We start from the raw sequence: 12,268 nt of genomic DNA, 5'->3' as shown, positions 1-12,268 counted from the left end.
CCCAAGCTCGAGTAGACTTCCTTCCGTGAGGGGTAAAGGAAAGCTTGCCCTGCTCCGAGCTGCAACCAGACCCGGCAGTACAACGGTACCTCGAGCAGGAACCTGTGAGCAGCGGTGGGACTTGAATGCACACGACTTGACCTCGACCACTCCGGACCTCTCACCTACACCCACCTCCCTACTTCAGCTCCATTCCCTGCTGGCCCCCGACTTCGGCCGCCCTGGGCAGTTTTATTTCAGCATCACAGGGACTGGGCGTGTTTGCATCACTCCACCACCCCCGCCCCCGCCTAGCCGTCATTCATTCGGTGCAAGAGCTCGAGAAGACTACACACATACTCCCCCATCGGGTTCTGGCGGCCCAGCATGTTTTCCAAACGCCTAATCACTCGTTGCTGCAACGCGCCTGTTATCTCCTCCTCGAAATCCCTCCTCCGCCCCCTCAGCACCACCCAATGCCTCCAACGTACCCCCTCCATGGCCGACATCCAGCCGGGCACCATCGCCGAGTTCGACGCGAAGCAACAACGCTTCCGGGCGGAACTCGCGGAGAAAACGAAGAAACAACGCGAAGCCGAACGTGCGTCTGCATTCAAGTCCACCCCTGCCGCAGCTGAGTCCTCTTCTACCTCCCCCCCTCCCTTGACTTCTGCTTCTGCCATCTCTTCCGATGCCGTGCATGACAACACGCAAGACATCCATCAAGGGCTAGGCTCACTTTCCACCGTGTTTACAGGCGACGCGGCGCGCAAGGCAGACGATGCTGCCAACCCCTCACGGAAACCCGGACGATTTAGCAGCTTGATCTACGGCACCGAGGAAGGGCGCGAGATGGACCGCGAGATCGAGCGCAGCTTCAGCCAGGTGCTGGCGCGCGGCAAGTACGTGCACAGCATTGTCTTCCACGAGGTCAAGCCGGATAAGGTGGATGAGTACGTGGAGCTGGTGGGGAGCTGGTATCCGCGCGTTGCGAGCATGCCGGAGAACAATGTGCACCTTGTCGGCAGCTGGCGGACGGAGGTTGGAGATTGTGATACGTTTGGTATGAATTCATGTTTGCAGACATGACGAGAAGATGTACTGACGAAAGATGCTGTGCAGTGCACATCTGGGAATACCAGCGCTACGAAGGCTACCATGCCTCTCTCTACAACATCCAACACCACCCCGAATTCAAAGCCTTCGACGCCAAACTCAAGACGCTTATCAATCGCAAGGACCTCTCTCTGATGCAGGAATTCCGCTTCTGGCCGACCACCCCGCCTCGTCAGTTGGGCGGTGTCTTTGAGCTGCGCTCGTACACGCTGCAGCCGGGCAATCTGCTGGAGTGGGAGACACATTGGCAGAAAGGACTGGCGGCACGAAGGGAGGTGATGGAAGGTGTTGGTGCGTGGTTCGTGCAGATTGGGTACGTTGTTCATCTGTGCACGAGTTCGATCGCCATTCAACTAACGCGACTCCTAGCGAGCTGAACGTCGTCCACCACCTCTGGCAGTTTGCAGATCTCGAAGAGCGAAGAGCGCGACGCGAGGAGAGCTGGAGCGTGCCCGGATGGGGCGAGACGGTGCACAAGACGGTGCCGCTGATCCAGACGATGAAGAGCCGCATCATGGTACCCCTGCCTTGGAGTCCCATTGCTTGAGGAGGCAAGTGGATAAGTTGTATCGACGGACGAGCAGGCAAGCACGACGTGGCATTCTTGCAAAGCGAGAGAGACAGGCCGTATAGACATGTGCTGCGAGGCTTTTACATCACAAGAGGAGAATGAGGCAGACTCGACCTGCACAAGATGCATTGCATCGTGGACACCTGAGGCAGAGTGACTTGCGTAGCATCAGTTACAGATCATTGAATGATGCAGATTCGACCATCGTAAACCAATTGCATGTGTGATCACATCTGTCCTGCTTTGCCTGATTGTAGCCCGTCTTGGTCTAGAGCGTCGGCTACGTCATCCCAAGCGCGTGTCGCGTCGTGCGCGGGAAAGCTGGCCAGAATTTCCCACTGCACTTCCTCACTTGCGACCACGCATGTTCCTCAAACCTCACGCTGCTCCATCACCCCGCCGGATCCAAAAAATAAACCCATCTAACCAGACCACGAATCTCGAGGCAGCGCGCCCACACCCACGCGCACAATGGGGTACATACGGCAGGACCAGCTGCCCGGGCTGAAGAAGTACAAATACTCCGGTGAGTGATTCGGCATGATCTCCATCCATGCACGCACCAGCTAAGCAACCCCAGGCGTCGACCACAGCCTCGTCTCGCGCTACCTCCTCAAACCCTACTGGTGGTCGCGCGTCATCCACCTCTTCCCCCTCTCCATGGCGCCCAACGCCATCACGCTCTCCGGCTTCGCCTTCGTCATCCTCAATATCCTCTCCATGCTCTACTACACCCCCAACCTCGACACCGACTGCCCGGCGTGGGTGTACGCCTCGTGGTCCATAGGTCTCTTCTTGTACCAGACTTTCGACGCGATTGATGGGTCTCAGGCGCGAAGGACGGGGCAGTCGGGTCCGCTGGGAGAGTTGTTTGATCACGGTGTTGATGCGCTGAATACGAGTTTGGAGGTGCTGCTTTTCTCCGCTGCGATGACTATGGGCCAGTCGTGGCGCACGGTGCTGGTGCTCTTTGCTAGTTTGCTTACGTTTTACGTGCAGACTTGGGATGAGTACCATACCAAGACGCTTACGCTCGGGCTGGTTTCGGGGCCGGTGGAGGGCATTCTGACGCTTTGTGTTGTCTATGCTATCACGGCTGTCAAGGGTGGGGGCTGGTATTGGCATCAGCCTATGCTGGAAACGATTGGGGTTTCGCGGAAAGGGCCTTTGGGGAATGTGTTGCCCAAGATGGCTTGGGAGGCGGATTTCATTGATTTCTACATGCTTTATGGAGGGCTGGTGCTGGTGTTCAACACCATTGAAAGGTTTGTCGCCTAATCCTCGACACAACCGAAATCGAGACTAATATGGTATGGCTACAGCGCACGCAACGTGATGAAGAAGCGGCGAGAACGCGGCGAACAAGCGCGCATCGCCCTCGCCGGCCTCCTCCCCTTCTTCGCCTCCTGGGCCCTCATCGCCGCCTACCTCGCCCTGCAGCCCAACATCCTGCACCACCACCTGGTCCCCTTCGTCTTCTACGTCGGGCTCATCAACGCCTACAGCGTCGGGCAGATCATCACCGCGCACCTTGTCGTCATGCCCTTCCCCTACCAGAATGTGCTCTCGCTGCCCCTCATCTACGGCGTGCTGGACTCGCTTGGTCCTGTTCTGCAGAAGCACATTGGCGTTGGATGGCCGAGTGCGCTCGGCGACGGCGTGTATCAGGTTGCGTTTGTATTTACGTGTTTGGGGTTTGCGGTGGGGGTGTATGGGAGTTTTGTCGTGGATGTCATTGTGACTATTTGCGATTATTTGGATATTTGGTGCTTGACTATCAAGCATCCGCAGACGGACAAGGAGGCGAAGAAGGCAAGGTAGGGGTGATGATGCTTTGCATTTGAGGAGCAGATTCGGGAGAGCAATCACAAGATATATTGCTGTAAAGGACGGCCCTCTTTCCGCGGCTGACCAACTCTGTTTTATTCCAGCCGCTCGCGTTGATGGGAATGGTCATCTGGCTTTGCTTCCCCGCAATCTGCATCGACGCCTTGCGACCAGCTCCGCCCGCGGGTACTGCACCTCTCTGCATCCGTGTCGCGGTCCGTTTCTTGCAACCGTCCATCTACACAGGCATGGTGCATCAGCAGACTGATGAGTATATGTAGTTATAAAGGTACATGATATGGCAAGTCACCACCACATTTCCTCCGCCGTCTGATCATCCGCAATCGTTCTTCAGCCGCAAAGAAAGGCAAGGCCATAAGCTGACAGTGGACTCCCCACATCCAGCTCGACTCGCTGCTCGATACACTCCCTGTACTCGTCGGATCAGTCACCGATGTCCTTTTCTCTCGACCTGCCCCCGAGACTAACCTCGCGATCCCCCCCGGTATCCCATCATCCACCGTCATGTCCAAGACCAACGGCACCAACGGCACGGCTGCCGCTTCTCGCTTCGACCCCAACTTCACCGCCGCTGTGATTAATGCTACTGGCCCAAAGGCCAATCCGCGATTGAAGCAGCTTGTCGGCGGCCTGGTGCAGCATCTCCATGACTTCCTCCGCGAGAATGAAGTCACGTTAGATGAGTACTTTGCCGCCATCGACATGGTATGAACCACCAGCTCCACTCCAGCTTCCACCCTCTAATCAGTACAACCCAGATCAACCGCGCCGGCCAAATGTCCAACGCAAAGCGCAACGAAGGCCAACTCCTCTCCGACATCCTAGGCATGGAATCCCTCTGCGACGAAATCACCTCCACCCTCGCCGCCGAAGCCGCCGACCAGCCCACCGCAACCGCCATCCTCGGCCCCTTCTGGCGCAAAGACGCCCCCGCCTACGCAATGGGCGACTCCATCGTCAAAGGCTTCCCCGACGCAGACCACACCCTCATGCACGGCCGCGTGCTGGACTTCGACACCGGCACCCCGATCGCCAACGCCGAGGTCGACATTTGGCATACTGCGCCGAATGGCCTGTACGAGTCGCAGGACCCCGAGCAGCCGGATATGAACCTTCGCGGCCGCTTCCACACCGGCCCTGATGGGAGGTACAGTCTGTACTGCTTGCGGCCAACCAAGTACCCGATTCCCGACGACGGGCCTGCGGGCGAGTTGTTGGGCCTGCTGGACCGGCATCCGTGGCGGCCGGCGCATATTCACTTCATCATCTCCGCTGAGGGGTACAAGTCTGTGGTGACGCAGATTTTCGACCGGCGCGACGAGCACATTACGGACGATGTGGCATTTGCGGTGAAGGAGAGTTTGGTGGTGGATTTTGCGCCGCGCCAGGGCGATCCCAAGGGGAAGTTTGAGCTGGAGTATGATTTTAAGCTGGTTAGTTTTGAGGCGGGGAAGAAGTGAGTTTTCTTTTGAACTTTTTGATGTTTGGACACTGCTAACGTGATTTCTAGGTATGGTATGCCGGGGGCGAAGAATGCCTGATACCGCTGTCCTGCTTGCCTCCTTAGTTGCTCTGTTACGGAAGCCAATCTCTTGCTCTCATAATGTCATGTCGACTTCAGATGATCTCTTTTTCAGCTAACCAGCAGAGTGTCGTCTCTGGATTTCAGCTTCCCCTGTTTCGTAGCCCTTGAGTCTGCCGCCAGATCAGAGAAGCCCCTCGTCCAAACCACCGTCTACTCCTCAACTTCCCCATTCGTCTCTCAACCTCAAACTCCTCCCTCGGCCCCGTAAACCCAAGACACACATCCACTCCCTTCGCCCCATCTTTCGCGATCCTCATATCGATGTCGAAGATGCCCGGCCCGTCCCCAACATGCATGCGCACCCGCACATTCACACCCCCCTCCCTCGCCTTCGCACGCTCACTCAGCAAGCTGCCAATGTACTCCGTAACCCACGCCGCAAGCGACACCGGCGCATACTTGCTCGCCACCACCTCGTCCCACCCGCCCTCCTCGTCGTCGCCCTCGTAAGAGCTGCGCACGCTGAGTAAGCTGAGCGTCGCGTCCCTCGCGTTGCGCGCATCTAGCCATGACCCGATAATGTCGTCGCCGCGGTGTCTTTCTTCGAATTCGGTGGGTAGCCACATGGTGAGCGTGAGAGATTCCAGCGCGTGGCAATGCTTGAGCGCGGCGAGCAGGGAGGGTGGTGATTGGAGTTGGGGAGAAGAGGACAGGCGCGCCTAGGGGCCCGCACAGCTTGAGCTCTTTAAGTGTCGACGCGTAGAAGGAGGCGAGGGTGTGCAGCATGGGTGGGCCTGGTGGCCAGCCGTAGACGGGGGTGAAGGTGAAGTTCGCGGCTGGGGGAGATAGTGGTTGAGAGCCGATGGCGTGGATGGAATCGGCGTGTTCGGCTTGAAGGGTACTGGTGTCAAAGTCGTCAAGGTGGTCCAGCGACTCTACGAGTTCTTCACCGCCCGCGCCCCAAGTGTTGCCGACGGGCGACTCGACTCCCGCGATCACGATCTTGCTTAGAGAGCATCGGTGGAGCGCGCGAAGAATCTCCCTGCTCTCGTCGCGCGGCACTCCGCCTTCAATTTTAATCCTTTGCACCTGCGTCATATTCGCGGCGAAGTCGGTGATGAAACGACGACGGCGAGCTTCTTGGTCATGTACGGACTCCATTTTCTTTGGCTGCTGCTGCCACTGACCACTCTTAGCGTTGACGCGTAGATCGACGAGCGTGGGGCCGAGTTTGTCAGTGACTGCTTCGACTCTCGCAGCGATCGCAGGATTGGAATTCGTCGAGGCGAAGAAGCGGTCCAGGGGCCACGCAAGGCATTGGAGGTTCGGATGGGCTTCCATGAAATCCAGCGCGCACAAACTTGGCCCTGTGGACGTATTTCCGGAGGTTCTCTTATGCAACAGTTCCGAGTAGTCTAATAGATAAATGCGTGGTAGAGACTCATCTTGGACAAAATCGGTGCGGGCCTGAAAGGAACGCAAGTGCGGAAAGCGCAGGGAGAAGAAGCGCTCGAACATGTCGTGCCATTTGAGAAGGTCGGCTTGCATGTCGGTTTTCAGAGGTTTGGTGAGGACCGAATCGAGACAGAGGTTGGTTAGGGTGGCGCTGCAGCTGTGCAAGAGTCCCAATGCCACTTGTGCGGATGAAGGGATCTCGTGATGGTGGGGGAAGTGACTGGATGTATGGTCAGAAGAGCCAATCTCAAGTCGTGAGCGAGGAGCTTACTTTAGATACTCAGGTTGCTGCTCGACAAGCCAGTCTATATCGATAAGGTGACGCCGCGCAGCGAGTTCTGCTCTCTCTTCGTCACTCGTGCCTGGTTCGCATTCGGCCACTTCTGGAGGAAGATTCATCTCCTGCGCGAGAGTGCGGTAGATGTTGTCGTCGCATCGGTTTACAAACCTAAAGCCGTTCCTGACACGCTCATACTCCCCCGTACGCCTAAGCAATTAGAAGCATCAGCGCGGATTGACGATCATGCCTGCCATACCAACACACTTACAGCTGCATTACATCAGCACCGGCACTCATGATGGACCATCCCACCTCATCGGTCACCCCCTGCAGAGAGACACAGTACGAATTGCCCAGCTCATCCCGCATCGTGCGATTCGTGGATGGGAAACGGGAATAAACGAGTTGGGGTCCCGCTGGCCAGTCTTGAGAGTATGTAGAACGAAGCGGCAGGCGGCGCAGGCGAATACTCTGAAGGCCGGAGAAGTCAAGATGTAGTGGCACGGCAAGGGAGGATCGGTTGATGGTGTATTCCCATGCAGCACTGATTCGACAATTCTCGAGCCATAAGTGGCGGATGCTAGGGGTGCGATTGCGGTCGAAGAAGCTACGCACCAGCGCATCATTGATGTTGGGGTGGCCGAACACGATGCGCAGCGTGTGCACGTTGGGCATGTTCTTTACGGCGAGCTGGATCAGCTTGGTGGTGCGCGTGTCGGGCGACAACATCATCCCGCTGAATGGCCTTTTGCGTAGCTCTTCGCGGACATCAGGGGTCGGCAAGTGACAGCGGTGTGTCAGGGCTTGAACTGCTGCGCCGATAGTTGGCTTGGTGGCGATGATTAACAGTTTTCGTAGTAGAGGCGTGTCATCGTGATGGTCCTCGCTATCGTCTTCATGCTCTGTGAGGCGGTCCTGCAGAGTCACATCGCGCCAGATCACAGGGATAGCGGCTTGATAGCACCAGTGCGAGGCGAGGCTGAAGGCTGCATGATCGCGGTGGGAAAGGCGCTCGAGTACGTCTTGGACAAGTTCCTCGGGCAGCCGCTGGAACGGCTGGCGATGAAAGAGGTCCGTCATTCTTGCGCAAGTGTGTCGATTTGCATCAATACCAAGGGGAGAATGGTGGTGATGGACAGTGATATATGTCTTGCGCTGCTGCGGCTGGACCGAGCCCGGAATGCATGGAGCGATGATTCAGAGTCGCATCTGTTGCACCCGTCATGAGCCTCGCAGCATGACCAGTCTCGATGACACCCCGCTGTTGCCGAAAGGAGAGCACAATGAATTGATGTCGGTTTGACTCAGAACAGACAATGTCGATAGGTAAAGCCAAAGCGGGGCGAAGTCACCAAACCTTAAGCTCAGCCTCGAGCAGGCAACCACATCTGCGGCTGCAAGACACATCACTTCCGAACCGCAGCATACGGAGCCCAATCCATCTGAGGACATCCACGTTGGTATACTAGCCCTTTTGACGTTTCCTGCCCGGTTTCCTTCCTCGCTTCGCGCGCTTCTGTGAGGATTTCACAACACTCGGCACGACTGACGACGGAGCCATAACGTCTTTCGTAGACGGCGCCTTCTTCATCAGCTTCTCCGCGATCCTAGCGCTACGACGTGGTGTTTCAAGTGGCCTCGAAGGCGTCGAAGGGATTTTGTCGTTGTGAAGAGCCACATCTGGATTTGTTGTGCCTGGAATCGTGGGTGTTGTCAAAGCGGGTGTGTCAGATCCCACTGCAAGGCCGGCAAGCTCGCGGTCCTTGTGGTGCTGAGGAGGGGGTCGATCTTCGGTCGGGCTGTACTTTCTGCGCTTGGACTTGGGCGAGACTGAGGCTCTGGATGTAGCTCCGATGGGGTGGAAGTTCGTGTGACCATTCTGTCCAGGTTGCAGAGCATCCTTCCCATCGTCGAGATCCTCGGATCGAGCCCGTTTGCGATTCCTCTTGTCCGGCGCATCGCTGAGCTTCCTTTCGAGCCCACTTGCATGACGCATCTCAAGCTCGATAGCTGGAATCTGTTGTTCGATCCACCGCACGAGATATCCATAGCGTTCTACCTCGTCACGCTCTGCGCGATAGTCTCGTATTTCAATCAGAAAACTCGAGATCTGACTATTTCGCGACTTGATCGCGTCGTAGCTCTTCTTCGCCGTGACCTTGGCAGACTCTTGCGCCAGTAGTTGACTCTGCAAGGCCGCCGAAAAATCAGGGGATCTGGCGATGGCTGCCTCGAGCGACAGTACGGCGGCTGAGGCGGAGTTCATGGCTGCCTCGGCCCTTTCTGCCTCTGCAATTCGCTTCATCTCCATCCCCAGCTCGCAGATGGCGTCATATGTCTCTCCAGACCGCAGTACATTGGAAGCCACGAGCTTTTGCCAAAGGTCATCGTGCCACGGCCTGGAGCGATTTACAGGTGATGCATGAGCGTTGTAGAAGTAGTACTCGTGTCCGAGGTACTCAATCCAGTTGGTCAACTTATCCTGCTGGTCTAGGTCGTGTTCGAGATGGACAGGCCGAGTAAAGCCGTACTTGGCCAGTCTAGCCTTGATCACTTGAGCGTACTTCGCGAAATCCCACTGTCCCTCCCAGTCCTTCGACGCTGGATGCTTGAGATATTCCTCCCAAGACTCCCAATCTGCCGCCCTGATCGCAGTCCACTCCCTCTTGACGCTGTATCTCCGGACAATTTGCTGATATCGACGGAACTTTTTCCATCTTGCCAAGTTGCAGGCACAGAATGGAGTTCTTTCAACGGGGTTTGATACCCAACATCGCCAGAATGAGATGAGATCGCGGAATTCGTCACGGTGTTGATAGTCTTCAAAGTGCCAGAAGAAATCTTCGAGGATATCAAAGGGATATGGTGGATGGCCACCAGCTTCGACCAGCGCGGGCCAGGCGGCCTGTTCGGCCGCCAAATCCTCGAGGTCGCTTTCTTCCTGTGTCAGCGGTGGCGGAGTCGTGGCGAGTGATGGTGATCTGCTGAGCTGCTCCGTTTCCCGGGAGAAGTTTTGAAGTCGAGCAAAAACCTCGGTGGGATTGAGTGCGCTTGATTGAGCGGTTTCCCGTTCGCGCTGGAGGATGTCCCTGTTGCTAACGATGAGAAGCGGAGCGCGGGTGATGGTCATGGATCATACTTCAATCTTTGTATGAACTCGGCCGTCAGATTCCCTGGGTCTTGCACGCTCACAACCCTGTACGAAAGGCGCAATTAGTGAGGACGCGAGAAGATGGCATGCGATGGCGGTGCCTTACCGGCCATGCTCTGCCAGGTATCGGTCAAGATCTTCATCCGAATACGCCTCAATTTCGTGAGCGAAGGGCTTCTGTTCGGCCATGTTGGTTGTGTTTGGGTACCGATATGACACTTGGATCCAAAAGGACTGCACAACCGCGCTTTTGCGGAGCTTATAACAACACTTGGGGTTGTATTCAATTGGTGCTGGCTGGCGCCACGGCTTGGACACGCGTGTATGTGCACAAGTCCATGCGGCCTTCAATTTCAAAGTTTCACGTAGCACGCCTTGAATATGGCAGAGTCGGCAGGAAACGAGGTCCCAGGGATGCCGTCATTCTCCCGTGTCACCGCGGTTCTTACAAGCTGGACGGTAACCAACCGCCGCTCAGAGCTGTGCGTTTCACACCACTTAACGGCTGAAGCCAGCTCGTGCCGTAAGGCGAGTATCGATCGCTTGGCCGTGTTCCATGCGGAGTCGTGTCGGCGACTCCGGGGCTGAAGTGTGACGAGGATCATTTACTAGAAAGAGAAGGAGATGTAGCTGAAGTAGAGTGCATAAATAAGCTTCGCCAGCCGCAGAATCGGCTACATTGAAATCACCACTTCAATCTTCCACCATCATTCAACATTTCCAATCTTTCAATTACATCAACCATCACTATGCCAGGAAAAACACTCGTCATCCTCGGCTCCGGCCCGGGAATCGGCATAGCAGTCGCCAAAGCATTCGCCGTCCGAGGCTTCACCCACGTCGCTCTCGTGTCCCGCAATGCATCCCGCTTGAACGAAGACCAGGATGCAGTGCTCGATGCCATCCAGGAACGCGGGTACAGCTGCCAGGTCAAGACGTGGACGTGCGATCTGGCCGATTTTGATCAATTGAATAAGACGCTCAATGAGATTAAGAGTTTTGGCAGCTTGGAGTGTGTGTTGTTCAATGCTGCGCGGGTTGCTGGGAAGCCGGCTTTTGAGGAGAGTATTGAAGCCATTGAGCAGGATTTTCGAGTACGTTGAGGTTTCATCAATATTTTATCACCAGAGAATAAAGAGCTGATCAAGAACCGCACAGCTGAGCTGTCTATCACTCTACGAAACAGCGAAATGGGCCATCCCCGTGCTGAAGGAGAACGCAGCATCGACACCCGACGCATCCCCATCCTTCTTCGTGACCAATTCTTTCCTCTGGAAGGAGCCGCACCCGGGTTTGCCTTCTCTGTCTTTGGTCAAATCCGCGCAGCGCACTTTGCTGCTGTGCCTGCATGCCGACATGGGCAAGGATGTCCATCTTGCCCTTCTCAGCTTGGGCGGGCCTGTGTCGCCGGAACAGAAGAACTTGAATCCAGAGAATATTGCAAACAAGGTCTGTACGCTGTTTCAATCTCTTGAAGCAATGAATGACGCTGACCAGTTTGACAGTGCTGGGAACTATACAAGCAGCCCAAGTCGAGCTGGAGCCGAGACATGGAACTCAACGAATAGATTGCGTGCCGTTGATAGAGGCGTGTACATCATCAATATACATATGTATTCAATCTTTCCCGCAATTTTGGCGTATTTAACTGAGCTTCCAATCGGTTGGTAAGCTTCAACATGTGATGGATTAGTGCGTCGAGGAGTCAAAAACAAAAAGATGATTTCTAAACCCCGTTGGGGCAAAAGAGTTCGGCCTGCAGCCTACATCTCTCTTCTCTTCTCAACTCTCAAACTGCCGCTCGAGGGGCCATCTGATGTCGCGCCGAAGAGGTACCCAACACGCTCGGGATTCCACCTCGAGCCGTGCCAAAGCCGCGATACGTGTGCACTGTACTCTCGCTCAAACATCTACCATGTTGCAACATGCGTAGAAACTCGGTGACTCGGGCGGCACTCTGTGCTCGAACCCACGACATCACTCTCACAGATATGGCGGGCCTCAATGCCTCCTGCTCATCATCTGAATCGCCCGAAGGCGAAATCCGCGGCCGCTGGAAATTAACATATTCCACCATCTATCACTTCCGAACATCACCCGGGCCTCCGTGCGCGCCGCCGCTGCAATTTCAGAACGTTGGATGGGAAGGAGCTGCTCACGGCAAGTACGAGGCTTGTAGATGAGGCAGGTGCGATGTACGTTGGCCCCACTACTGCGCTGCACTCCATTCTCCCGATGCCGAGTCAGTAAAAGACAGCCGGTGGCAGCTGCTGGGCCTATGCGTATTGTACGTTGCGCCAGACACATGAAGGCGCTCAAGCCATTGCTCAGTGCCGGATGTGG

The 12,268-nt window shown here is 56.0% G+C and overlaps 6 protein-coding genes across 6 annotated transcripts; 4 read left to right on the top strand and 2 right to left on the bottom strand.

Moving 5' to 3' along the window:
* The first annotated feature begins 56 nt into the window (after positions 1–56).
* On the top strand, positions 57–1,892 carry BDY17DRAFT_351008 (uncharacterized protein). The gene is made up of 3 exons (XM_033738199.1): positions 57–1,042; positions 1,102–1,408; positions 1,465–1,892. The coding sequence occupies exons 1-3, from the start codon at positions 367–369 to the stop codon at positions 1,640–1,642; spliced, it is 1,161 nt and encodes a 386-aa protein (XP_033592537.1). The 5' UTR covers positions 57–366; the 3' UTR covers positions 1,643–1,892.
* Positions 1,893–2,137: 245 nt separating this feature from the next.
* Positions 2,138–3,487, top strand: BDY17DRAFT_246487 (sn-1,2-diacylglycerol cholinephosphotransferas-like protein; the record flags this gene model as incomplete). The annotated part of the gene is made up of 3 exons (XM_033730729.1): positions 2,138–2,192; positions 2,247–2,931; positions 2,989–3,487. 3 exons carry the CDS (start codon positions 2,138–2,140, stop codon positions 3,485–3,487), a joined length of 1,239 nt encoding a protein of 412 aa, XP_033592536.1.
* A 190-nt stretch (positions 3,488–3,677) lies between these two features.
* On the top strand, positions 3,678–5,247 carry BDY17DRAFT_68221 (catechol 1,2-dioxygenase 1). The gene is made up of 4 exons (XM_033738609.1): positions 3,678–3,782; positions 3,899–4,219; positions 4,273–4,970; positions 5,025–5,247. The coding sequence occupies exons 2-4, from the start codon at positions 4,019–4,021 to the stop codon at positions 5,053–5,055; spliced, it is 930 nt and encodes a 309-aa protein (XP_033592535.1). The 5' UTR covers positions 3,678–3,782; positions 3,899–4,018; the 3' UTR covers positions 5,056–5,247.
* BDY17DRAFT_320801 (uncharacterized protein) lies at positions 5,180–7,854 on the bottom strand (the record flags this gene model as incomplete). Its single annotated transcript, XM_033736508.1, has 5 exons — positions 5,180–5,698; positions 5,751–6,714; positions 6,766–6,981; positions 7,039–7,044; positions 7,121–7,854. 5 exons carry the CDS (start codon positions 7,852–7,854, stop codon positions 5,180–5,182), a joined length of 2,439 nt encoding a protein of 812 aa, XP_033592534.1.
* Positions 7,855–8,120: 266 nt separating this feature from the next.
* Positions 8,121–10,121, bottom strand: BDY17DRAFT_68230 (uncharacterized protein). Its single transcript, XM_033738610.1, has 2 exons — positions 10,032–10,121; positions 8,121–9,970 (listed from the first exon to the last, which is right to left on the bottom strand). The coding sequence occupies exon 2, from the start codon at positions 9,902–9,904 to the stop codon at positions 8,240–8,242; it is 1,665 nt and encodes a 554-aa protein (XP_033592533.1). The 5' UTR covers positions 9,905–9,970; positions 10,032–10,121; the 3' UTR covers positions 8,121–8,239.
* A 495-nt stretch (positions 10,122–10,616) lies between these two features.
* Positions 10,617–11,566, top strand: BDY17DRAFT_290614 (uncharacterized protein). The gene is made up of 3 exons (XM_033732538.1): positions 10,617–11,019; positions 11,084–11,374; positions 11,431–11,566. Exons 1-3 carry the CDS (start codon positions 10,675–10,677, stop codon positions 11,491–11,493), a joined length of 699 nt encoding a protein of 232 aa, XP_033592532.1. The 5' UTR covers positions 10,617–10,674; the 3' UTR covers positions 11,494–11,566.
* The last annotated feature ends 702 nt before the right edge of the window (positions 11,567–12,268 follow it).

Source organism: Neohortaea acidophila, assembly GCF_010093505.1.
Source record: "Neohortaea acidophila strain CBS 113389 unplaced genomic scaffold BDY17scaffold_2, whole genome shotgun sequence".
Taxonomy (NCBI): Eukaryota; Fungi; Ascomycota; class Dothideomycetes; order Mycosphaerellales; family Teratosphaeriaceae; genus Neohortaea; species Neohortaea acidophila.
The sequence above is the reverse complement of the archived record's forward strand: the minus strand, read 5'-3'. Positions and strand labels throughout refer to the sequence as shown.

Excerpts from the sequence above, each read along its gene's own strand:
- BDY17DRAFT_351008 (XM_033738199.1), top strand. The coding sequence starts at position 367 with ATGTTTTCCAAACGCCTAATCACTCGTTGCTGCAACGCGCCTGTTATC. Across the intron at positions 1,043-1,101 it reads TGGAGATTGTGATACGTTTG|TGCACATCTGGGAATACCAG; the intron begins GTATGAATTCAT and ends GATGCTGTGCAG. Across the intron at positions 1,409-1,464 it reads GCGTGGTTCGTGCAGATTGG|CGAGCTGAACGTCGTCCACC; the intron begins GTACGTTGTTCA and ends CGCGACTCCTAG.
- BDY17DRAFT_68230 (XM_033738610.1), bottom strand. The coding sequence starts at position 9,904 with ATGACCATCACCCGCGCTCCGCTTCTCATCGTTAGCAACAGGGACATC.
- BDY17DRAFT_290614 (XM_033732538.1), top strand. The coding sequence starts at position 10,675 with ATGCCAGGAAAAACACTCGTCATCCTCGGCTCCGGCCCGGGAATCGGC. Across the intron at positions 11,020-11,083 it reads CCATTGAGCAGGATTTTCGA|CTGAGCTGTCTATCACTCTA; the intron begins GTACGTTGAGGT and ends AGAACCGCACAG. Across the intron at positions 11,375-11,430 it reads CAGAGAATATTGCAAACAAG|TGCTGGGAACTATACAAGCA; the intron begins GTCTGTACGCTG and ends CCAGTTTGACAG.
- BDY17DRAFT_68221 (XM_033738609.1), top strand. The coding sequence starts at position 4,019 with ATGTCCAAGACCAACGGCACCAACGGCACGGCTGCCGCTTCTCGCTTC. Across the intron at positions 4,220-4,272 it reads ACTTTGCCGCCATCGACATG|ATCAACCGCGCCGGCCAAAT; the intron begins GTATGAACCACC and ends AGTACAACCCAG. Across the intron at positions 4,971-5,024 it reads AGTTTTGAGGCGGGGAAGAA|GTATGGTATGCCGGGGGCGA; the intron begins GTGAGTTTTCTT and ends CGTGATTTCTAG.